Source organism: Bos grunniens, chromosome 15, assembly GCF_055505025.1.
Source record: "Bos grunniens cultivar Pamir isolate PY7600 chromosome 15, Bosgru_T2T1.0, whole genome shotgun sequence".
NCBI lineage: Eukaryota > Metazoa > Chordata > Mammalia > Artiodactyla > Bovidae > Bos > Bos grunniens.
This window is the reverse complement of record NC_141179.1, coordinates 52,675,146-52,700,247: the sequence shown is the minus strand read 5'-3', so window position 1 is coordinate 52,700,247 and position 25,102 is coordinate 52,675,146. Positions and strand designations below refer to the sequence as shown.

Here is a 25,102-nt window from a genome sequence, read left to right as displayed (position 1 = left end):
TTATACGATTTCAGTGGTTACGTGGTATAGTGTGTGTACAAATTTATCAAGGCCTGTGTGTACACAGACATGTGCCCAAGTGTTCTGTACTTTGGGGGCTCCAAGAACATGAGTGCATTTGTGAGTGCTTGTGTTGTGGGTGGTGAGTTGTTTTTTGTGTACGGTCAGGTGTGAGCCAGTGTGTACTTGTGCTGTGTTTGCATGTGCTTCCAAGAGGCCAAGCCGCCTAGAATGTCAGCTTCATTAGGGCTCAGGTCCTTGTCAGTTTCGTTTACTGCCGCATCCCCAACATTGAAACAATGCCAGCTGCCTGACAGGCACTCAGAAAGTGTTTGTTGTGTGAGTAAATAGATGAGACCTGCATGAGCTTCTGTACCACCAGGCACTGAACTTGTGTGCTGCCCATGCTGACTCAGCACCCTGTGAGTGCCCTCCACACACACTGGACCCTGGACAGTAGGGTTAGGGTTAGGGTTAGACAGTAGGGTTACAGAATACCCCAAATCCCTTCCCACTACCTGACCTCTGTCACCCCAGGCATCTTGGAAAGGGAGAGACCTTTAGGGGAGGCAGGCAGAAAATGAGCGAGGATGGGGTCTCTTCCCCTCTGCCCCAGCTGGGTCAGAACTCTCAGAAGCAGGTTCGCTGTTTGCCTGGCCTAGGAGGACTCTATTTCACCCCCAAAGGGTCTGTACCCCCACCATCACTTAAGCCTGTAATAGGTAACTGACAAGTCCAGAGACACTGAGAAACTTGTTCAAAGTCACACAACCCAGCACAGGAGAAGGCAGTGTTCAAACCCTGCCTGTTGGCCTGGGACTGTCTACTCAGCTTCAAGTGTCATAGATGTGAACCCTCTGGGCCCGCTTCCCTGAGCGTGGCAGAGAGGTCATTTCTGACCCAGGGTCACTCTGCAGAGCCTCCCGTAGCCTGCTCTGGGCCTCTGTGTTCTACTTCGATACCTGGATGTCTGGAGAAACCTGGAGAAGAGGGAGGATTTGCCCAGAATGGGCAGCAGCCAGCTGGAATCACCTCGCAAAGCCTCCCACCTGTGCCCTCGACCCTCTGCAGCCCAGCCAATCCCTGGGCTTCTTGAAGACTGATCACTTGTTGCTAGGGCAGAACTTGCTCTCTTCAAAGAGCCTCTTTCCTAGCTTCTCTGGGCCTTCTTGTGTGAGTGGGGAGGGGCCAGCCAGAATATCCACTCTGGAAGGCCCTGCTCCATGTCACTGGGGTAGTTTGTCCACCCACTTCAGCCTAGAGGGGAGAGCCAGCCTGGGGGCGGAAAGGAAGTGTCTGCCCCAGGGGATTCTGGGTGACTTTTCTCTGTCTCAGTCGTGTTTTCAGGAAGTGTGTGCGTTGGCCAGGGCTGCAGGGGGCGGAGGGAGGCGGAGAGCAGGAAGCTAGAGGAGACCAAAGCTGGATTCAGACACAGACACGCACGTACACGTACACACACTCACTCTTCCAGACAGACTCACAGTTACACACAGAAACACACACTCAGACAAGTGATCACAAACACTCCGACACAAATCACGGGAGTGCAGAGCCGAGCCATACCTGGAACCAGACGTGGCCTCAGGCACACCCAGGGAGTGGGGCCAGGCTGTCTGCGAGACCAGCCCGGGTCGGACACAGGCTGAACAGTTAGGTACACGGCGCACACTGGGCCCAGCTGGCCGGAACCACGGGAGCTCTTGGGCCCTGGATCCAGAGGGCGTCTGAGGGTGAGCAAGGGGCCACCGTGGGCTGGGCTGTCGGCTGAGGGAAGGGGGCAGTCTCCTCCTATGGGCCTGGGAGGGCAGGAATCCCAGACTGTCTGTCTGTCTGTCACCTCTCCACAGGTTAGGTTTTCTGTGCTGCTCTCCTCCCCCTCCCTTTTTTACTCTCAGACTTCCCTCTCTTCTTTCACTTTCTCTATATTTTCTGTTTTTCTCCTGCCCTTTCCTTTTCTTCCCTCTCTCTTCCCCACTTCTGCCCTGGGCTTTCCACATCTCCATCTCCCCCTAAGTGTCTCTCCTGGGTTTGTTGGTAGCCTCCGGGGCCTGTCTTCTGGGCTGCATGGACTGCTTCTCTGTGGGGTCTCTGCCCTAAAGCGATCTGGTACTGGTCTCACTTCTGGCTCCTTGCACCCCGCTGAGAATTCCCTTTGGAGGCTTAGGTGACTTATCTCAGGGTTAAGTTCAAGGGTGCTGTAGCTCTGGAAGCTCGCCTATCCAAGCCCTCTTGCCCTCTCCCCTTCCAGGCAATAGGGAAACCTGCCAAGGGCTGACCCTTAGTTGATGTCTTCCTACCCCTTCTTCCAGGCCTGCTGGTGTGGTGGGTGTGCCTTTGTTACTGGGGGGATCTCCCCAGTTGCTGTAACCCCCAATGAACTCAGTAACCCTGTACTTGGGCCACTAGGGGCAAAGAGATTCCTCTAAGCAGATTCTGTCTGTGTGCCTGGCCCACCCCTGCACCCTCGGCTCGTCTTTCCACAGGGCCCAGCAAACACCTGCACCTTCTCCTCTGGCCAGGCCAGCCCAGGGATGGGGGAGAGGGGCTAGTACAGTCGTGCACTCTCTGAAGGGTGAACTTCCTCCCCCCACTGCCTTCACAAGCCAGCACTGGGTCAGGCCTGGGAGGTGTGAAGAGCTGCTATGGGAGACCTAGGCCTCAGCCCTTTGCTGCCCACGACAGCAGGGTGCCCAACTGTGAGCTTAGAGGAGGGAGCAGTTGGGTGGACTTCCTGAAGGAGGAGGCGTGTCTTGAGCACAGAGTTGATGATTTGGGTCATCATGAGGATTAAATGAAAAAAAAAAAGACTTCCAGGAGAATGCCTGGCACAAAGGGGATACTTAGCCAGTGGTAGTTATATTGTGCCAAGGGGATGTGCAAAGAGCTGGGTGAAACCTTGGTTTTAAAGGTGGGTGCCAGGTCAGTTGGGCACTGCTCTATGGAGGGATGGAGAGCTGCTGACCTCCAGTAGTCAGTATGTGAGTGGGGTGATGGTCATTCATTCACTCAAAACGCAGTCACCAAAACCCCCTCTGTGTTGGGTGATGCTGTGGCATGGAGAGGGCTTGGCCTGAGAGGACTCACAGCTTATGCAAAAGCTGAGAGGCGTCCAGCAGACATCACGTCTAAGGAGTGAGACCCTGGGAAGGACTTTCTCCGCTGTGGCTTGGGCAGAAGTAAATAGAACAGAACCCGGAAAGTGCTAGAGGAGCTGAGCTTTGGGCCTCATGATGGAGAAGGAAGGACAAGGGCAGCCTTGGAGGAAGAAAAAAGCATAGGGCTAAGGCCTGGGCCCCGAGGAGGATGAGGAAGTGGGCAGTTGGGAAAGTCTGCCCTCGTGGGTAGAGGAGGTCAGGAGAGGAGGCCGACGTGTCCAAACCGTGGTCTGACCCTACCTCTTGGCGCTGCTGGTGCAAGTCCAGGGGCTGGTTTGGGCTGGGTCCCTCCAAGGCCTGTGTGACCCTTTAGGGAGAAGGTCCTGACTCAGGACTGGGTGTAGACCTGGGTCCTTGGTCCTCCGAGGTCAGCACAGTGAAGCAGACAATGACAGATAAAACTATATGAGTGCTCAGAAGTCTGAAGGCTAGAGAAGCCTCAAGGAGACCCCAACCCAGCCAGGGGTACGAAGGGAGGCACAAAGAGGAGGGGAAGGATGTATGACTTGCACCTTTGGAAGGAAAAGTAGGAGGCGGCCGGGCAGGGAGCTGTGTTCCTGGTGGAAGGAACAGTGTGGACAAAAGCCTGCAAGTCCGCATTTATGGAAAGCAGCTCAGCTCAGGATGGCTGGAGTGTGGGTGAGGGATGAGCTCCAGGCCAGCCTGAGATATTCAAACTGCCCCGTCCTGCATGCCGGCCCATCTGCCTGTGGGGTGACTGAGATCCAGGGCCACCCTGGAGGAGGGGCCATGAAGCAGGTTCCTGGTTCAGCCTGTGCAGCTGGGGCCTCCTGCAGGGTGGCCCTGTGGCCTCACCCAGCCACAGCCAGGGTGAGAAAATTGTGTTAATGACTTGTGACCATGGCTCTCTACTGGTTGTCAGCAAGCCAGGAAGCAGATCAGAGGGGAACCTGAGGCTTAGAGGTGAAGTGATATGCTTTGTAAGGACACAGACCAATGAGTGGTTTAGCTGGATTGGAGGCCCAGGGCTGCCTGGCTGCCAAGCTCTGCCTCTTACCTACCACATGTGACCACGTGTCTTGTTTCGTCCAGGATAGGCCCACTTGCACCTGTGCCCTGACATAGTTATTAATAGTGCCTCTTTGGCAATTCCTGGTGGTCAAGTGGGTGAGATTCTACACTTGTCCACAATGCAGGGGGCACAGGTTTGATCTCTGGTCAGGGAACTAAGATCCCACATGCTGCAAAAAAAAAAAAAAGTGCCTCTTTTAACTCTTGGAAATGTTATCGTTTATCTGATTAATTACATGGTCACCCTACTCCTCTGTTCTTACCCATTCTGGCTTGGGAGCCTCACATGTCCCCTAACCCATAGATATGTAAGGTTGGCTGTGTGTATTTGCTGTAACCCAGTAAAACAAATCTCCTTAGGCTAAGGGCCCAGGCTGGGGTGGCCCCTGCCCTAGAGTGCCTAGCCTTGCTCTGGGCATAATGTGGAGAGCAGATAGGTCCTTATGCCACTTGGACAGAGAAGAAAGGGGCTGAAGGAGCAGAGGGGCCAGGAATGAGGGGCAGGAGGAGAGCAGCTCTGCGTGGGAGTCTCGGAGGCTGCCCAGAGGAGGCCTATTGAGCCATGTTCGGAGGTATAGACAGGTTTTCCACAAGCTGAGATGTAGGGAGAGGGCCGGGAGATGTAGGCAGGAAGAAGTGGTGTGAGCAGAGGCTTGGAGGCAGGGCTGCTGAGTCCATGCCCAGGCCTGGGACTGATCTTCTGGTCTTGTAGGGTCAGAGGTCAGTGGCAGCATCCCAGATGGGCTTCAGCTACAGATTGGAGCTGGGGCTGCTCTAAGCTGTACAGGCACTGAGTGGTCAGGACTCGCTGGTTTTCGGTCACTCTGTGGGCACTGCCCCGTCCCCCGGAATTTCCAACATCTGTGCCTTCCGGATGCCACTTCTCCTTTCCTGGGCTTGGCCCTGACTCAGCATGGCCCTGGTCCCCCGTGGCAGGCAGAGAGGGGGATCAGCTAGGAGGCTTCCTGGAAGAGATGTCTAGAATGAGATTGGGAGGCCCATGGGGTCCCCTTGCTCCGCTTTCTTGGCATACAACCCTTTTCCTACAAACACTTTGCTGGGAAAGGAGCCCTTAGCATCTGTTCCTCTCTCCCTTATCACTATGGTAACAGGGCCATCAGAAATGTGATCACATTTCCTTTTGGATGGAACATCAACTCAGAGCTGTCTGGATCCTGAGTTGTAGCCAATGTGAGGAGGCAGATCTCAGAGAAGCCCTGGGATCCCGGCTGTGGCCTCGTTTGCTCCTGGTGGTTGAGTTTGCCACTGTGGTGCTGTACTTCCTGGGTGAACATCCTAGCTGTGGGACCAAGAACAAATTACTTCCTGTCTCTGTGTCTCAGTTTCCTCATCTGTAAAGTGGGGATAGCAAGAAGCCCTGCCTTAGGGAACCCTTGTGATGAGTAAATGAATGAATCCACTTAAAGCTCCTGGGAAAATATACATACACACACATACTTAATAAGAATTAAGTAATCCAGGTCTTCATTTATTAATCTGCTGAGTGCTGGGCACACAGTAGTGAAGAAGGAGGGTATGGCACTTCTCTTAAGGAACCCACATGCTGGGGAGCCGGCCTCAGGAAGGGCAGGTCCCTCACAGGTGATCAGGATGGTGGTGGGGAAGGACTAGGGGCCAGAGATGAGAGGGCTGATGCTGCCTGGGTTCTGAGGATGCTCTGTTGCCATCAGCTTTGCCTCAGTGCTGGCTCTCATTCCTGGGGGAGGCAGGGAGCCAGGCCGACATAGCCCTACTTGGCATTGGAAGGGCAGAGGCTGTCCCCCCTGCTCTGAGCACGTCTGATTGATCCTGACCCAACGTCTAAGAGCTCTGCTCTCAGCTGATCACAGGCCAGGCCTCCAAGGGTCCCTTCCTAGTAGAGTCTGGGAGACTGTGTGTGATCGTCTGCCCATGCCCTCGGGCCTGCCTTTTATTTGCTTCCCTCTTGACCCTATTGGCCAACCTGTCCACCTGCCTATCCACCCACCCGCCCATCCAACGTGCTCTTGTTGCTATCTCAGCCAGGCCCTGTACTAGGTGGGCTGTGGGGAGAAAGAGTCAAGATCAAGGCTGCCCTTGCCCTAAAGAGATTCACGGTCACACTGAGGAGACAGCCTAGTACAGTGCTCATTGTAGGGGGAGTCTTCACAGGTCCAGCTAAACTCCTAGCCTAGGCCCACTTGGCATCAGATTCTCTGAGAAGCATAGAGAGGGAAGACCTGGCCACCAGGACAGCAGTGCGTCTACCTCTGCTGGAGGGTCTTCCTGGCAGTCACTGCCGCCGTCCACACAGCTGTCTGGGAGCCATTCTCTGTGGTCTTCCAGGGGGCAGCTTGGGGGTGGGGGATGAGACTCACAGTGGACAAGTGTGGGAGCCACCCTGGCTTGGAGACCTCTTGCTCCAAGGAGCCAATATGTCTTCTAGCAACCTAGCAAGTGTGGCTTCAGGTCCTTTGCACAGGCTGTGCCCAGTAACAAGCCACCACACTCTGGGAAGCCCAGAGCTTCAGCTTCTCCCCCAGATCAAGAGATCACTTAGAGTTTCTCCCAGTCCAGGTGCAGTTCGGCACTCAAGCCACTCTTGCCAAAGGTAGTGTCGCCTGGGAGCGTGGCTGACATACCACCTTTACCAGGTTTCTAGGGAGAAAGAGTTTTGTCCATTCTTTACCTATGGAGAAGAAGACGATAGGGTTCAGGGTGATGTAGAAGTAGCCACTGCGTGTCCTAAGAAGCATCCAGACTCTGGCATCAGAGTTCAGGTCTGGCTTAGATGCTAGCACAGTACCTGGCACAAAGGAAGGCGTTACTACAAATCGGGTTACTTGGAATAATTCACCTAAAAGCTCATCACAGAGGATAACATGCGCAGGGCCTAGGGGAGCAGGAAGGAGGGGTCAGGAAAGACTTTGAGAAAAGGGGCATTGAGTGAGAAGTTAAAGAATGAGTAGATCTCAGTGCAAAGAAATAGAGGAAAACAATACAATGGGAAAGACTAGAGATCTCTTCAAGAAATTAGAGATACCAAGGGAACATTTCATGCAAAGATGGGCACAATAAAGGACAGAAATGATATGGACCTAACAGAAGAAGATATTAAGAAGAGGTGGCAAGAATACACAGAAGAACTGTACAAAAAAGGTCTTCACCACCCAGATAATCACGATGGTATGATCACTTACCTGGAGCCATACATCCTGGAATGCAAAGTCAAATGGGCCTTAGGAAGCATCACTACGAACAAAGCTAGTGGAGGTGATGGGATTCCAGTTGAGCTACTTCAAATCTTAAAAGATGATGCTGTGAAACTGCTGCACTCAATATGCCAGCAAATTTGGAAAAGTTAGCAATGGCCACAGGACTGGAAAAGGTCAGCTTTCATTCCAATCCCAAAGAAAGGCAATGCCAAAGAATGTTCAAACTACCGCACAATTGCACTCATCTCAATTGTTAGTAAAATAATGCTCAAAATCCTCCAGGCCAGGCTTCAACAGTACATGAACCGTGAACGTCCAGATGTTCAAGCTGGTTTTCGAAAAGGCAGAGGAACCAGAGATCAAATTGCCAACATCTGTTGGATCATCGAAAAAGCAAGAGAGGTCCAGAAAAACATCTATTTCTGCTTTGTTGACTATGTCAAAGCCTTTGACTGTGTGGATCACAACAAACTGTGGAAGATTCTTAAAGAGATGGGAAAACCAGACCACCTGACCTGCCTCCTGAGAAATCTGTATGCAGGTCAGGAAGCAACAGTTAGAATTAGACATGGAAGAACAGACTGGTTCCAAATTGGGAAAGGAGTACATCAAGTTGTATATTGTCACCCTGCTTATTTAACTTATATGTAGAGTGCATCATGAGAAACACTGGGCTGGATAAAGCACAAGCTGGAATCAAGATTGCTGGGAGAAATATCAGTAACCTCATGTGCAGATGACACCACCCTTACAGCAGAAAGCAAAGAAGAACTAAAGAGCCTCTTGATGAAAGTGGAGAGTGAAAAAGTTGGCTTAAAACTCAACATTCAGGAAACAAAGATCATGGCATCTGGTCCCATCACTTCATGGCAAATAGATGGGGAAACAGTGATAGCCTTTATTTTGGGGGGCTCCAAAATCACTGCAGATGGTGACTACAGCCATGAAATTAAAAAGACACTCCTTGGAAGAAAAGTTATGACCAACCTAGACAGCATGTTAAAAAGCAGAGACATTACTTTGCCAACAAAGGTCCGTCTAGTCAAAGCTGTGGTTTTTCCAGTAGTCATGTGTGGATGTGAGAGTTGAACTATAAAGAAAGCTGAGCGCCGAAGAATTGATGCTTTTGAACTGTGGTGTTGAATAAGACTCTTGAGAGCCCCTTGGACTGCCCCTTGGACTGAAAGGAGATCAAACCAGTCCATCCTAAAGGAAATTAGTCCTGAATATTCATTGGAAGAACTGATGCTAAAGCTGAAACTCCAGTACTTTGTCCACCTGATGCGAAGAACTGACTCATTTGAAAAGACCCTGATGCTGGGAAAGATTGAAGGCAGGAGGAGAAGGGGATGACGGAGGATGAGATGGTTGGATGGCATCACCGACTCAATGGACATGAGTTTGAGTAAACTCTGGGAGTTGGTGATGGATAGGGAGGCCTGGCATGCTGCAGTCCATGGGGTCTCAAAGAGTTGGACATGACTGAGCAACTGAACTGAACTGAGATCTCTGATCAGAGACCAGGGAGCAAGGTATTCCTGGAGGAAGCAAGAGCAGGAGCCAAGGCCTGGCATTGTGTTCATGCCCAGCCCTTCCTTGCTTTCTTGGTGGTCACACACTCTCAGCCACTGCCAGGGACACTGGGCAGTAGAGAGGCTGAGGTCAGCGGTGGGGAAAGTGGCCCACTGCTCGTGTGCTCCTTCTCAGCCCCTGCTGGACACTGGCAGAGATGGCAGTTGGTGCCAGGCTTCCAGGGCTCAGGCAACTGATCCGGCTGGTGGTCTCTGCCTCGTGTGTTGGCCCGTGACACGCCACGTCTTGTTTAATCCTCCAGCCATCCTGCCACAATGGTTTGGTAGTCCTCAGTTCACCAAAGAAGAAACTGAGGCTCAGAAAAGCTAGGTGCTTGCCTCAGGGCACACAGGAACTGAGACCGAGGCAAGGCTCAAACCCATGTCTCTGATGCTGAAGCCCTTTGGAGACACTCAGCCTGCAGGGAGCAGTGTGATCTGTGCTGAGACAGACAGACAGACAGGAGCCTAGTGGCTTTGGGAGCCCAGGTCTTGGAGTCTGGAGGGCTTCCTGGGGCAGGGGTAGCAGAGATAAGAAGCAGGGAGTGTGGTGGGTTCAGATGAGTTTGAGGGATCTGAGGGACCTAGAGGACGATGAATATCCAAGACAAGAAAGAAGGTGGTCGTGAGCCAGAGATCCACGACTTGTTGCCTCAGGACTTGGTTTCTGAGGCTCTGGTCTGTGCCCTTGGCCTCGATGCCCATTTCAGTCTTGTCTCGTCCATTCTCAGACAAACGCCTTCTTCATAAAAGCTCAGGTCCAACCTTCCCTGATTCCCTAGGCTGGGAAGCAAACTGCCTCCCACCCCCTTCTAGTCTTCAGCCCTCTTTTAGAGTGGAGACCCAGTAGGTACGTGTGGCTAAAGGTTAGCACTTCGGGGCCAGTTGACCCTGCCCAGCAGTGCAGGGCTAGCTCATGAAGCCAAGGAAGGCACCTGCTTTGGGGAGCCTGGAGAGTTTGGGCAGGGGAGTGAGGCAAGGCAGGCTTATCTCTGAGTGTGTGGAATGAATGAGTTGTGCCGCAGCTCAGGGGAGCTTGGGGCTCGATGAGTTTCAGTCCTGGCCCTGTTGCAGTGTTGCTGACTCAGTGACTCAGCCACACTGAGGTTGATGCCCAACTTTTGGTCTGTTCCCAGCCTTCCCTCCAAGGAAGAGGAGGTACTATCACCACCATCACCGCCCCCTCCCCAACTGGAGCCTGTGGAGCCCCTGGCCACTTTCCCCAGGGGGCCTCCTCAGCCCCTGTCTGCACCTTGCAGCCCCCCAGAGGTCCCTCCGAAGCCCCACCGCCTGCCCCCGGAGTTTGGTAAGTGCTGTAATGCAGCATGGGACTTGGGGAGGGTAGCCTGGGTTCAGGGCTGAAGAGTCTATAAGGATGCAAGGATCACACTCCCCTTTGTCCTGGGCCCTGCCACTGACCCACTGTGTGGCCCTGGACAGGTAAGCATCCTTCCCTTCAGCCTCTGAATGGAGACAGCACCCAGCTCTCTAACCGACTGGCTGTTAGGTGGGGACAGATGGCAGACTTCTTGAGTTACTCATGGTTTAAAGTCTAGGACTATTTTCCATGGTCATGGGCAGTTTGCTTTTCCTTGGCTTGTCCACTTTTCTTGAGTCTCGATTCTTGGTTTTGTGTTTTTTTTTTTTTTAACCTTTTTAGGAGAGTCCCTGCCCTGACCCCCGAGCTTACTGCCTAGTTAGACCTCCCTGTGGCGGCCTGGCCTCTCCTTCGGCAACCCCCTAATTCTGTCCTGTGAAGCCTCGAGAGTATAAATAGCACTTCCTGTCCCTTGTGTCTTGTTTTGAAAGCCAAGCCAGAGTCGGGGCAGGGGTCACTCATGGGCTGGGGGAGGCCTGGTTTCCTTGCCTCTGAGTCTCTCCCACCCGTCTACCTCCCCAGATGACTCTGACTACGATGAGGTCCCAGAGGAGGGGCCGAGGGCCCCAGCTGCCGTGATGACCAAGAAGGTAGGGCAGGCGGTGGTTAGGGTTTAGGCTGTCTGCCTGTCAGCATGGAGGGTGGGCCACCCGCTGCCTTTCAGACCCTGGGGACCACCTGATAGAGAGTGGGCAGCCGACTCCCTGGAGAGTTCCCTTCCTCTTCTCTGTCCAGCTGTGCAAGGGACTGGGGACTCTGGTTTGTGGCTCCTGATCTAGTCTTAAGCTACATCTTGGATGGCTGTGTGACCGCCTCTTTCCCTCTCTTTTGGGGTATCTGTCCCTGTGTTTGTCTGTTTCACTTTCTGTGTCCCTGTCTCTCTTGAGTGTCTTAACTTTCCATCCATGTCTTTATCTCTTTATCTTTTTGTCTTTGTCTCTGACCTGGGCCTCTGCCTGCACTGGTTTTCTCTGTCTATGTGACCCCATCTCCTTGGGTCCCTGGGTAGTCTGCCGGGGGCTGGGGAGGAGAGGTGGGTGAGGAAACAGAAGTGCTGAGTTGTGTGGGCACTGGGCCTGGACAAGAGAGGGGTGTGGCAACCCTTGGTGGTGTGATCTCGGGCTTGAAGGAGAGCGTGACACTGAGTGGGTCTGGGGGGCAGGAGGAGCCCCCTGCGAGTCAAGTCCCACGGGCCGTGCGTGTGGCCAGTCTGCTGAGCGAGGGGGAGGACCTGTCTGGAGATGACCAAGGGGATGAAGATGAGGATGACTATGCCTACGAGCATGTCCCCAAGTAAGTGTCCACTCCTCTAGGGTTGTTCTCCCAACTCGCCACCCTCCTTCCCCACGCCCAGCCTGTTCTCTCCATCTCCGCCCCAGCCCTGTGGGAGTCCCCACTCTGGCCCCTTCATCCCCTCTCTTCTCCCCACAGTGGTGACTGGCACACCAGCAGCCTGAGCTCATCTTTGCCCAGCAGCCTCCTGACCCCTGAGCTTCCCCCGCACCCCATGGACGGGCTGCCCGTGGGCCCCACACCCACCCCACTGGTCATCAAGGCTGGCTGGCTGGACAAGAACCCCCCGCAGGGGTGAGTGAGGCCTGTTGGGTCGTGCTGGTGCTCTGCATGGGATGGGCTTAGTCTAGTATATTTAGTATCACGGGTCGGAAAACCAGAAGGGACAAGGTTATTTGAGCAGGTCTCCCTCTAGGTAGACTGTAACTGCCTATCATCCCCACCAGATTTATGTATTATTACCCTTAAAACTGGGAAGTCCTTTTCCTGGTGGTCCAGTGGGCAAAACTCTGTGCTCCTAAAGCAGTGGGGACAGGTTCAATCCATGGTCAGGGAACTTAAGAATCCCCCAGGCTGCATGGCATGGCCAAAAACAAAACAAGAAAAACTCCGAGAAGTCCTACTTTGAGTCCGATTTCATTCACTCTTGCTATAGGTGAAGTCCATTTTCTTCTCCATGATCATTTGGGATCCTTCCTGCCTTCGATCTGGCTGTTTCTAACTTTGTATGTGACTGCCACAGGGGGCTAGGGTGATCTTGGAACTGCTCCCTAATTCCCAGTCCTTTGCTCTGTTGTTGTTCTGCGTCTCCCTCTCCAGATCTTACATCTATCAGAAGCGATGGGTGAGACTGGATGCCAATCACCTGCGATACTTTGATAGTAACAAGGTGAGGCCTGTTAGTCCCTGACATGACCCTGCTCCAGCCTGAACCATGATACCTACCAGAGTCCCTGCCTAGATGAGTCCTCACCAGAGCTCTACTCCGACTCCATGGACTGTGTTCTCCTGGCCCATTGACCAGCCGTGGCCTTGGCCCGGGTTGGTATAGCGACTGTCACTGACCACCTGTGGGAGATGGGACTGCTACCTTCATTTCAGCAGAGGTTGAGGGGGTCACAGAGAGGCTGGGCCTCTGTGGTCCTCACCCCCCTAGTCTGGCTCCTCTCTCTCCCCTAGGATGCCTACTCAAAGCGCTTTGTCCCCGTGGCCTGCATCTCCCGAGTGGCTGCCATTGGGGACCAAAAGTTCGAAGTGATCACGAACAACCGGACCTTTGCCTTCCGGGCAGAGAGTGATGGTAGGGAGTGGGGTGGAGAGAAGACTGGCAGTTTGGCCTGAGAAGTTGGGGAGGAGAACCAGGGAACATCTGCTCCCCCCATATCAGACCCAGAGAGGAGTCAACCCTCTGTGAAGTAGAGGAGGGGAGGGCCCTCTCTGACCAGCTTTGTGCTTGAGACACCACTGAGTCCTCAGCACCACACATCCCCATTTCAGGGGATACAGGCTCGGAGAGGCCAAGGGCCTTGCCCACCCTAAGTGGCACAGCTGGGATCGGAGCCTGAGCTGGTCCACATCAGAGAACTTGGAGATGAACAGAGACAGGAGGGCTGGTCTGGGTGGGCTTTCTGGCAGTTGTGTTGCCTGAGGAGCTTGGAGTGGGGAACCCCGAGGAAACCCCTGCCTGTGTGAGCTCAGGCTTCCTTTTGCCCGCAGCGGAGCGGAAGGAGTGGATGCAGGCCCTGCAGCAGGCGGTGGCTGAGCAGCGTGCCCGGGCCCGCGTGTCTAGTGCTTACCCATTGGGTGTTCAAGGCTCAGAGCCCCATGACCATGCTGGCAGCCTGGAGCTACGTGGCTTCAAGAATAAACTCTATGTGGCCGTGGTCGGGGACAAAGTTGAGCTTTACAAGAATCTGGAGGTGTGACTGGTCTGCCAGGCTGCTGAACCTTTCCCTTGTCCCCTGCCCACCAAGTCCCTTAGTCCCGCCTTTCACCCACTGGGTCCTTCAGCCACAGCCCTCCGCCCTGGTCCCTCAGGCCCACCTACTTGGTCCTCAGCCCTCCCCTTGCCCTTTCCCTCTTCTCCTGACTCAGCCCTTTGCCTGCCGCCTCATCCTGCCGCTTGTTCTGACCCCTTCTCCCACCTGGTCCCTGAGCGTTACCCTCCCATCACCACCCTGGCTCTTGTATTGCCTATTTATTGCAACATGGCCTCTGATCAAGGTCTGTTTACTCATGCCCAGATTCCTGAGCCCTCCCTTACCTCCTTCCTGGGCACTTTCTAGTCCCTAAAGTCCCACTTCCCCTTCCTCTCTCCCCTGTCCCTGGGTCTTGCGCCCCACCCCCCAGCCTTGCCCTCACCCTTTCCCACCTACTACCAGGAGTACCGCCTGGGCATCGGCATCACCTTCATTGACATGAGTGTGGGCAACGTGAAGGAAGCGGCCGACCGGCGCAGCTTCGACCTCACCACCCCCTACCGCATCTTCAGGTGAGCCTCCCACCCCTTGCTCACCTGCATCCTCACTCCCTGATCGTATTTTCTTCTTGCATGTGGAGGAAGCTGCCCCTGCTTCTGGGTTCCTTTTCTCCCCTCTCTTCCCAGCCCTGCGCACCTTGCTGGGCCTTGCCCTTCCCTTGCTGACCTGCTCTGATCCCTTCCAAGAAGTCTCACATCCACCCTCCCCGCCCCCAGTCCATCACCGTCTCCCCTTCCCTGCCACACTGCTCGTGTATGGACTTCTGCGCCGCCCACTCACCCTGCTGTCCCCAGCAGCCTGCCCTGCTCCCCTCACAGGTGCTTGTCTGTCACTGACAGTGGCTTGAGATCCAAAGCTGCTCCTCACTCCCTGTCTCGTGCCCATCCTGTGTGCTGCTCCCTGAGCCTCCAGGACTCTTCCAGCTTGGTTTCCTCTGATCTCAGCTGCCCATCAGTGATCTGTCTCTGTTCTCCGTCCTCTCCCTGGAGAAAATTGCCCACTCCTAGACCTTCAGTCACCTCCTCTGAGGTTCTGTGCCGTGGCCTGGATTCAAATGCTTTGTATCAGTCAGCTCAGCTGCCGTGATAGAATACCACAAACCCCAGATCTTAAACAACAGGTTCATTTTCTCACAGTTCTGGAGGCTGGAAGTCCAAGGTCAAGATGCTGTCAGGGTTAGTTTCTGGCGAGGCCTCTCTTCCTGGCTTATAGGTGGCTTCCTCCTCCTCCCTGGGTCCTCAAAGGCCTTTCCTCTGTGCACATAGAGAGAGGGATGTCTGGTGTCTCTTCCTCTCTTTATAAAGTAGCCAGTCTTGTCGGCTCAGAGCCCTGCTCTTACAACGTCACTTAACCTTAATTACCTCCCTTAGTGGCCCTATTTCCAGATGCAGTCACACTGGGGTTTGAGGCTTCAACCTCTGAACTTCAGGGGACACAATCAGTATAATATCCTGGGCCCATCACTGGGTCACTGTGTGACCTGGACACATCATGTGACCACTCTGTGCCTCAGTTTCCTTCTCTGTGAGCAGGATCACGGCCGTCTCTGTAAAGCCATTATTGACACAGAATCACCATCCCTCCACGTTGTCTTTTTTGTCCTTAGTCAGATCTTCGCTGCCTCCGGTGGCTCTTTCTCCTGAACTCTAGATCTGCATGTCTAATAGTTCTGTGGACATTCCCCGCTTAGTCCCTCCTCAGCTCACTGCTCCTCCCTGGCCCCCGTCTCCACCCACGGGGACCCTGCCTCTCCTGCTCACTGCTGGGCAGACCTGTCATCACCCCTCCCTTCCTTCCATCACGTTTCACCTCTGTGTGGCCCCTCTCCTGCAGGCCCTAGGCCTGTGGGCCTTCTGGCCTGGCTCCTGCTTCCTCACCCTTTGGCTGTCTATCTGTGACCACCAGAGGGTTCTTTTTCTTTTTTGAAAGCCAAGTTTGCATTTGTCCATTTCTTACATTCGTAGTCATCTTTGGTTGACATCTGTGGCCAGAGATTCTTTGCCATCCTCCTTAACCGCCACGTGACTAGTGGACACTTCCTCTGGAGTTTTCCTTTCCTGTCAGTTTTACAGAGCCTTGCCCATTTCTCTAGTTCCTTGTTGTCATGAACTTTAATTCAGTTGATTTGGTATTCAGCACCAAGGGCCTCCACCAGCCTGACACACGTGGGCTCACAGTCAGATGTAAGTACACAGAGATGGGCTTAGCACTTGGCTAAAGCCTTGGCATTTTGCAGATTCAGTACACTAGGATTTAATGGATGAGGGTGGTCTTCACACCTCTCGTGTTGACGTGTTGGCATCTATTCCATCTCCAGCAGCAGTACCTGCCTTGGCCATGGCAGTGGGTTACGGGTGAGCTGAATCTTGAGTGCACACGTGAGACTTGGTGGCAATAGGGAAGGAGCAGAGGGAAAAGATCTCTGTACCCCCTGAAACCTGCTGCTGCTTCTGTGTTGTCCTCCGGGTGCACTTTGACCTCCTCTGCAGCCCGCTCTGTCAGCTTCTTTTCTGCCAGTACGCCCACTGGAATGCCCTGTGTACCCTCATGTCCCTTTGCACGTGCTGTTCCCTCTGTCTTGAACACCTTTCCACCTCTTCACCTCACCACCCCTCTCATCTGTCAGGTCTTAGGCCCCATTTCTTCCCAGCATCACTTTCTACTCCCTGGGTGGGGCCGAGGTTGTGGGGTCCCTGTTGCTGTCCATGCCTATCCTCCCCAGGGGCCCTGGGCACCTCCCTCTTCTGACTGTCAGCTCTCAATGCATGGTTACCACCACTTCATGCTGTGCCCCCTCAGGCTGCCCCCAATCTCGCTGGGCCCCTTTCCCAACCAGTCCCCCACCCCACTCCTGTGTCCCCAGCTTCTCAGCCGAATCGGAGCTGGAGAAGGAGCAGTGGCTGGAGGCCATGCAGGGAGCCATCGCCGAGGCCCTGTCCACCTCGGAGGTGGCCGAGCGCATCTGGGCCATGGCCCCCAACAGGTTCTGTGCTGACTGCGGGGCTGCCCAGCCTGACTGGGCCTCCATCAATCTCTGTGTTGTCATCTGTAAGCGCTGTGCAGGTATGAAGCGAGCAGGGTGCCAGGCCAGGGCAAGACAGGGCTGGGGTGTCCAGAAGGCAGGTGGTCTGTCTGGCTGGAGGGGCTGGAGCGAAGGCAGTGTCAGAGAGCATCATTGATGAAGTGGCGCTTATGTGTAGAGCCTTTCCCACCATGATTAACCTGCATGGCAGGGATTCAACTTCTCATGTACCATGGGGACTCTGAGGCACAGAAAAGGAAAAGGGCTTCTTCGGGGTCCCCTGGCAAGTGAGTGAGTCTGGATTTGAGCCCAGGCCTGTTGGAATCCAGCACCCCGGTCACATCAGAGGAGCGGAAGTAGGCTAGGTCAGGCAGGGCTTTGCAGGCAGAGGCGGAAGCTAGTGTTTTCATCCACAGGGGGATGGAACTGTGTGCGAACTGCAGGCCTAGCCCTGGGGTCCTGCCCAAGGCCTCTCCCTGACTGCCCCCATGAGCCCTGAGGTGTGGTGGGGGAAGGGGGCTGCTCCTGTAAAGCAGAGGGCCCCCCGATGACCATGTGTCTGGCCTTCTGCTGCAGGAGAGCACCGTGGCCTGGGCGCTGGTATCTCCAAGGTGCGGAGCCTGAAGATGGACAGGAAGGTGTGGACGGAAACACTCATCGAGGTGGGGAGCCAGCTGTGTTTGGGGTCTGCCCCCCTTGGCTGTTGCCTGGGTCTCCCACCCATTTCCCCCCACCTCACCAGCCCCAGTGCCTTGGAGCTAAAGAGACCTTTGGGATCATCTAGTAGGTGGAGTTTGGAGCAAGTTGATTTTTGGCAAAGTTAGCAAACTGGTTGGTGAGCTAAGAATGTTTTTACAATTTTAAAGGTTGCTAAAAAAGAAGAAGAAGAAGAAAAAGAATATGTCACAGAGACTATCCTGCAAAGCCTAAAATATTTACTTCATTTTATCTCTACTCACGTGTGCCAGTGGGTCTGAGTCTGTCCTTTTGGGGGATACTCACACATGTACATTTGTGCCTGTGTGCTTGGGGTTGCCAGGTACTGATATGTATGATAGTCACAGGGGAAAACCTGCAAAAGGAGGCTGGGCCAGGGCCCGACCACACACCACCCTCCTTACTGCCCCAGCCAAGCTGCAGACTCCAGAGCAGTTTGGGTGTCATATCCCCTGTGACTTAGGGTTAGAACCCCAGTTTACAGAGGATACTGAGACACAGGGAGAGAAAATGACTTTCCCGGAATCACAATGTGAGTCAGTGGCTGGGACTGCTTCTGCTTTGTTCTCTGCTCTGACTCCAGCACCCCACGCAGCACCTGGCAAGCAGGCAAGCTGGGGGCCCCAGGAAATAGCTGTGGCACAAGCGATGAGCACAGTGAAAGAATGCATACCCTGAGTGTCGGAGCCCTGCGAAATCTGCCCTTACCCCTCTTCCTCTGAGCCCAGAGAGGAATGTCAGGGACAGGAGATGTTTCCATAATCCCTGTCCACCCAGTTGGCTGACAGGCTAGGCCCCCACCAGCTGTGATAGTCTTAGGAATGCAGAGTTCCAGATGTGGGACTAGGTGGGGAGATAGCAAGGCACCCAACCAGGCACCCAACCTGGGCCTCCACCTGTTAGACTGTCTGTCTCTGGTCCCATAACTGAGCTGAGGGGCTGGGCTCAGGCCCAGCGTTAGTGAGGGAGCACCCAGGGCCACCAGCAGGCCAGGCTGTCCCCTCAGCTTCCCTGATGGGAGAGTGGGCGGATGGCCTGGCTCTTCCAGCCCCTCACTTAACAACCTCAAAACCAAGGCTTTGCTAGGCATGGGCCCCAGCTGTACGTTGCCCTTCTGACCTCTTTCCTGCACCCACAGCTCTTCTTACAGCTGGGCAATGCTGCCGGGAACCACTTCTGGGCAGCCAACGTGCCCCCCAGTGAGGCCCTGCAGCCCAACAGCAGCCCCAGTGCCCGGCGGTGCCACCTCGAAGCCAAATACCGCGAGGGCAAGTACCGCCGTTACCACCCACTCTTTGGCAACCAGGAGGAGCTGGACAAGGTCAGGGCACTGGGCCCGTGAGGCCCCCTGAAACCACCCGCGTTACTCATGCCCCCATCATTCCTCACTCTGTCTCAGCCCAGCTTTCCCACTAGCTCAGAGTGAGGAGCGGTCCTGTAGGGAAACTGACGCCCAGACAGCAGAAGGACACTGCCTAAGCCACAGGGACAGTTGGGCCAAAGCAAGGAGGAGCCAGGCCTGACCCTTGGGCCAAGGCCACGTCCTCAGCATCTGTCTGCCTCCCTCCCCCCGATTCCTCTGTCTCCGCACCCCATCCTGCTCCTTCTGAATCCTGCCAAAAGGAGTGAACTTGATGGGGATGCTATTTCCTGTCAGGCTCATGAAAAACAGCTGGCTGCTCCGACCCGCCCCCCCATCCACACCCCACTCAAGATGAGGCCCCTCATGGGCCCCCAAGCTCCAGCAGACCGGGAGCCAAGCCCTGTCCCTGGTCTGGCTTGGCCTGAGTGGGAGGTAACCGCCTCTGAAGCAGGGGGGTGCCACTTGTGACCTCTGGTCAACCTTCAGCCCTTCCCCCAAGTAGCCCCACCCAGTCAGGCTGAGTCCGGTTAGAAGCCCAGTGGGAGCCAGGCCTCCACCTCCCAGGAACCCAGGCGTTCAGCCCCCAGCCCAGCCCAGTCTAGCCGCCAGCCAGGAGGGGCGGCAACTCCCATTGGTTGGGAGGGATGGGCAGGCGGTGAGGAATTCAAATGTGGGAGGAATGCGCTACAAAGCACCCCCCCTGCCCTTCCTCAAGGCAGAGGGAGCTTGAGATCCTCTAGAGAACAGGCCTGGTGGCTGACGGTCCCAGGGGGCTGTCGGCAGGGTGAGGCCTGGATGGCTAGAACCCCTAAGGGGATGCCCCTCCCCGCTCGCTCCCTTTGCCCTTTCTTTTCTCCTCTTGTCAGTCTTCCTCCCTTGCTTCTCTTTCACTCTGAGGGTGGGCCCTTGACCTGGGTGGCTCCTTCCTCTTCCTCCCTCACCCCTGCATGACACTGTCCCACTGGCCCCTCGCTCCGGCTCGGCCTGACCCTCCCCCCCGCCCTTCTTCCAGGCCCTGTGTGCCGCAGTCACCACCTCAGACCTGGCTGAGACCCAGGCACTCCTGGGCTGTGGGGCTGGGGTCAACTGCTTCTCAGGGGACCCCAAGGCCCCCACGCCCCTGGCTCTTGCCGAGCAGGCGGGACAGACACTGCAGATGGAATTCCTTCGGAACAACCGGACCACAGGTGAGTGGGACTGTTCACCTCAAGGGATGGCACCTCCCTGCTGCCAGGCTCAGGCCCTTGGGAGGGGATGGATGCTGGTTGTTGGGTGCCAGTGGAGGGGTATCGCCCTGTGAGGTCTGGTTCATATACCACTTGAGCTGTCACTGCAGCTTTTCCAGGGGTCCTGGTGCAACAGTGTGTGTATGACATTTACATGACTTTTGGGCATTTGTGCCTCTGGCTTCCCCTTCATACACGTGTCTCTTTGTGTTTCTGTCTCTGCATCTCTCTTTATGTGTTTGTGGGTCCCTCCCTGGCCCACAGTGTGGGACCTCTGGGCAGCGTCCATGAGCCCGGGTCTGTGTGTCTCTGAGCTGCTGTGGCTTTGCTTCCTTGCACCTGGGGGTGTTGAGGGCCTCAGGGTTTGTGTGTGTGTGTGTGCAGAGCGTGTCTGTGTTGCTGTGTATGTGGGGGGTGTACTGCATTTCCTGTGTGCAGAGGGACTCACCCGGGCAGCCCTGTCTGCCGCTCTCTGGGTGGGGCTCTGTTGCAGTTGGGTTGGGTCCCATTTGGCTCCCAGTCTCGGGGTAGCTGAGAAGCGGGTGGTGGGGGTGAGCGTCGCTGGTCATGGCCCAGTACTAGCCTCTGGGGCTACATCGTAGGACCGAGGGTGGAGCCCGGCGGCCAGGACTGGGCTCAGGGCCATGGGTGGGTGGGGCGCACTGGGCTGGAGGGAGCCCAGGTGTCCGGGAAGGCACAGGAGACCACCCAGCTGGCTTGGGCTTTGGGACCGCTGGGAGCAGGGCTGGAGCCAGGCTGCTTCCTTAGGCTTTGCATTGTCTGAGACAAGCTCCCTCTGGGGATTGTTAGAGAGTTTGCTCCAGGCCCCCCTCATTCTAGTGTGCTGGCCCTGTGCTTCCAACAGGAAGAGCTGGGCTGGAGAGTCAGGGAAGCTCCCTGGAAGGAGAGGTACTGGAGCCAGGCCTTGTGAGTGGGACGGAATTTACACAAAGTGGGAAAGGTGGAGAAAGGTTTAGGCAAAATCCGGAATGCGGCAGTAGGAGCCCAAGGGTGCTAGTCAGGGAGCAGTGCTAGGGAGCAGGGGTGGGTGAGTTGAGTGCCAGCTTAAATACCCAGTCCAGGTGGGGGTGAGAGGGGACTCCCTTGGATAGTGACCAGCCACTCTTTCCCTCCCTTCCCCAAAGAGGCACCTCGGCTGGATTCAGTGAGGCCCCTGGAAAAGCACTACTCGGTTATCCTGCCAACTGTGAGCCACAGCAGCTTCGTCTACAAGACTGCTTCTGCAGGGAAGCTGCTGCAGGACCGCCGGGCTCGGGAAGGTGGGTGCCAGGACCCCGCCCTGGCCATGGCATTCTGGCATGGTGGCAGAGCCAGAGAAGCCAGAGCTGGCCAGGCTGGGGGACCCCCTGAGGGTGCCGAGTGCACTCTGGTCTAGTCACCCTGCAGGGTGTCCTGGGTGTGGTCTTGGGTATACAGTGAGTGCTTAATAAATGGGCTGATCCGGTGAGAGTGGAGCATGGCACTGCAGAGTGAGTCACTTCCAGAGTTTCCTTGAGCTCAAAGAAGCCCTTTATTGAGCACCTACCAGGTGTGGGCCCTGTGCTGGGGCAGCTGGTATTTGGAGTACTTGGATGTTGGGAAGTTTAAAGACTGAGCTTAAAGGTCTGTCATCTCTCTCCTTAGCCTTCCGTTTGCTCCCATCTCTGAGTACATTCTGAGTACAGTCCTTATTACCAATGCCTGCAAGGATGCGCACATCGGCTGCCCCACCCCATTAACTTGCTGACTCCTCTCCAGCTTTACTGGCCTCCTTGCTGCTTCTTAAACATACACACTCACCAGACCCTTTGTACTTGTGGTTCCCTCTGCCCAAAGTGTGTTTCCCTAAATATCTGCATGGTTAGTCCCTTACTTAAAAAGAGATCTCTTTCAGTGTCACTCCGTGAAGACTTTATTCCCAGCCACTTAATCCAAAATAGCAAGCCCTTCTTACCCTACTTTCACACTACTTACCTGACCTTAATTTGTCTATTTCTGAGTCTGTTTATGGTTCTCTGTGGGCCTGTGTGCTGCAGGGCCACAGGATGAGGAATGACTGAGGCAGGGCGGGAAGGACTGAAGGAAGCTCAGCCTGAGAGGCAGCCTCTGGGGCACACCGCCCTCAGAGGGCAAATGTCATGTCCTCCTAAACAGGATGAGAGACTCTGCTGTGTGAGCACTGTTGAGGCCGTTGCTCACTGCATCCCTCAGCACCCCCAGAGGAAGCTCTCCAACTCCCAAACAGATTTCTTGAGAACTCTGTGCAGCTCACCACCTCACTGCCTCTGGGGCACTGCCCCTAGTCTATTTCCCTCTGCTCGGCAATATCATTTATGTAACTGCCTGACTCATCCTTTTTTTTTTTTGCCGTGGATGCCAGGAAGCTCTGAGCCTATGTGATGCTCAGTGCTATGAATTCTACGAGCCTGCGTGACCTTGACAGTCTGTATTTTTTCCTGCTTTCCTGGTCCAGACTCCCATTTCTGTTCCTTTATGGGATCGTGTCAGTCTCCTTAGATCCATTATAGGAGGAAGCAGAGTACAGAGCAGTAGGTCCTGCTGGCAGAGGAGGGTGGGGCATGGGGGTTACGTTACAGAAGTCTTCCTGGGCATTTGGGCTGGCCTTGGAGGGTGGGAGGGTGTGGGTAAAGGAAATAGGGCGAGCAAAAGCAGGGAGTGTGGGATGTGTATCCAGAGTGGTCAGAGAGGTGGCTGGAGAGGTGGGTGGGGCTGGCTTGCTGGGGCTACAGGGAGGAAGATAGGTTTGGGGGAAGCTTGTGAATTAGAGTGAAGAGGACATGAGTCAGATGGGAGTGGAGGCCCAGGGAGGATGCAGTGGTAATGTTCAGGTGAAGGTGGAGGGCTCCCTTACGGTTCCCCTGCCTGTCTTCTCCCCAGAGTTCAGCCGACGCTGGTGTGTGCTTAGCGACGGGGTCCTGAGCTACTATGAGAATGAGCGGGCAGTGACCCCCAACGGGGAGATTCGGGCCAGTGAGATTGTGTGTCTGGCAGTGCCCACTCCTGACACCCATGGGTGAGCACCCCTGGGCAGAATCACAGACTGTTATTGATGTAAGGTCCAGCCCTCCACTGGGGAGATTGGGAAACAGGCCCAGAGATGGGTGGGATCTCCCTGGAGTCACACAGCAAGCTGGTGCTATGCAAGGGCTAAACCAGGTCTCCTACGGCCCTAACCTCTTACGGGACCAGGGAAGGGTAGTCACAGGGGCAGTGGGTGGAGGTGGGCCAGTGCTTGGCAGAGTGGGCCTGAATCCTGGCCTGTGTATCAACAGTTTTGAGCACACTTTTGAGGTGTACACAGAAGGAGAGCGGCTATACCTGTTTGGGCTGGAGACCGCAGAGCAGGCTCGTGAGTGGATCAAGTGCATTGCCAAGGTGGGCCTGGGTTAAGCAGGCTGGTGTGGGGGGAGTCTGTTGGGGTGCTGGGTAGGACCCCCGGCTTTCCCGCATTATGGATCAGGGCTGGATGGAAGGCAGAAGACACAGGACCCAGGGCCAGATGTAATTTGCAGCCCTCCGGGGGTCAGGGGAAGGGGGCAGTCAGGAGACCTAGCTCAACTCTGTGAAGTAGGGCCGTGAGCCTGAGCTCCCTAGGTGCTCAGTATATGTTTACTAATGAAAGGCAGAGCCATCCTGAGATGGATAGTGCTGCTGCTGGGGGAGCGAGCGCCTTGTCCTGGAGGAAGGAGGCAGGGAGGCTGCAGAGGAGAGCTCTGCCCTGGGGACTAGAATCAGGCACCCTGTAGGGTCCCTGTGTTTTGAGGGTCTGTGACTCTTTCTCTGGTTCATTGGTCAATCATCTGGGGGCCTCCTGAGGGTCAGTCCTCAGAGCCCTGGGGACCTGGATGAACCAGTCATGGTCCCAGCTCCTCAGTGGCTCCCAGGCTGGTAGAGGAGACAGATGGGTCAAACAGCAGAAACTGTAATTGGTACTACAACAGAGGGCAAGAATGCCTTGGTGCCCCAGGGAAGGGACATCCCTAATGGTGTCTGGGAAGGCATACCAGAGGAGGGCATATCTGAATGGTATGAAATGGGGCATGATACCCACGTTGGTTCACTGCACTGCATGGAAAATCGGTACATGCCCACAAGCCAAACAGCTGGGATATCCCAGGTGGGCAGTGCTGTTGGCTGATGCAGTCTCCCTGGCCATCTCCACTGTCCCTGGCCTCCCCACCAGGCGTTCGTGCCTCCCCTGGCTGAGGATCTGCTGGCTCGGGACTTTGAGAGGCTTGGACGCCTTCCCTACAAAGCTGGCCTGAGCCTACAGCGGGCGCAGGAGGGCTGGTTTGCCCTCACCGGCTCCGAGCTCTACGCTGTCTTCCCAGAAGGCCCCTGTGAGGAGCCACTGCAACTTCGGAAATTACAGGAGCTTTGTGCGTACGCCTGGACCTGGGCCCCAATCTCCAGGGCACCCTATCCTGGGCTCCCAGGCCCCAGCCCCTCTCCTTAAGTCTGAACTTTACCCTAACCCAGCCAGAAGGAGCAGCCTGCCTGCTCATGTCCTCTCCTGTCCTTGGGATGCATCTCAGCCACCCCATGGATTGGTGGGTGGGTCCCAGGGGTGCGTGGACCCAGAGAGCTTTGGGAGGGAGCAGGTTAGGAACCATGAACGAGGCCTGGACCTCACCTCAACTGGCTTCTCCACAGCCGTCCAGGGGGACAGCGAGAACCAGGTGCTGGTGCTGGTGGAGCGACGGAGGTGAGCCTTGGCTTCCTGAAGGGGCTCTGAGAAGCCTGGGCAGTCTGACAGGCCTGGGAGAGGTGGGACAGGTGGTGGGTCCCCCAAGTGACTGACTTCCCGGCCCAGGACGCTGTACATCCAGGGGGAGCGGCGGCTGGATTTCATGGGCTGGCTAGGGGCCATCCAGAAAGCAGCGGCCAGCTCCGGGGACACATTGTCAGAGCAGCAGCTGGGAGATTCGGATATCCCCGTGATTGTGTACCGCTGTGTGGACTACATCACGCAGTACGGTGAGCTCGGCCTCCATGCACAGGCCCCGCCCCGCCCCTCCTAGAGAGACTCACCTCCTGCCGCAGAGGCCGAGCCTCGCCTTCCTGAGATCTCCCTGAAAGCCTCGAGGCCCGCCCCTTGCCCAATGCCCATAGTCCCTCATGTTTGGCCACGCCCCGGCTCGGCCACGCCCC

At 55.5% G+C, this 25,102-nt stretch overlaps 1 protein-coding gene across 9 annotated transcripts in view; it reads left to right on the top strand.

The window, feature by feature from the left end:
* Positions 1–25,102, top strand: part of ARAP1 (ArfGAP with RhoGAP domain, ankyrin repeat and PH domain 1) — a 61,897-nt gene that overhangs the window by 25,317 nt on the left and 11,478 nt on the right. For 5 of the 9 annotated variants that reach the window (XM_086340637.1, XM_086340636.1, XM_086340640.1 and 2 more), the window contains 18 exons: positions 10,089–10,258; positions 10,853–10,920; positions 11,493–11,623; positions 11,762–11,917; positions 12,443–12,512; positions 12,803–12,923; positions 13,340–13,542; positions 14,005–14,114; positions 16,466–16,665; positions 17,201–17,286; positions 18,480–18,662; positions 19,717–19,891; positions 21,076–21,210; positions 22,829–22,964; positions 23,224–23,326; positions 24,135–24,330; positions 24,605–24,656; positions 24,765–24,928. In XM_086340637.1, coding sequence (XP_086196763.1) covers positions 10,089–10,258; positions 10,853–10,920; positions 11,493–11,623; positions 11,762–11,917; positions 12,443–12,512; positions 12,803–12,923; positions 13,340–13,542; positions 14,005–14,114; positions 16,466–16,665; positions 17,201–17,286; positions 18,480–18,662; positions 19,717–19,891; positions 21,076–21,210; positions 22,829–22,964; positions 23,224–23,326; positions 24,135–24,330; positions 24,605–24,656; positions 24,765–24,928 — 2,459 coding nt within the window. Of the gene's footprint in view, positions 1–1,356; positions 1,731–10,088; positions 10,259–10,852; positions 10,921–11,492; positions 11,624–11,761; positions 11,918–12,442; positions 12,513–12,802; positions 12,924–13,339; positions 13,543–14,004; positions 14,115–15,691; positions 15,786–15,919; positions 15,957–16,465; positions 16,666–17,200; positions 17,287–18,479; positions 18,663–19,315; positions 19,489–19,716; positions 19,892–21,075; positions 21,211–22,828; positions 22,965–23,223; positions 23,327–24,134; positions 24,331–24,604; positions 24,657–24,764; positions 24,929–25,102 lie in introns of those variants that run through there. The other 4 variants (XM_086340643.1, XM_086340642.1, XM_086340644.1 and 1 more) reach the window with 4 other exon arrangements.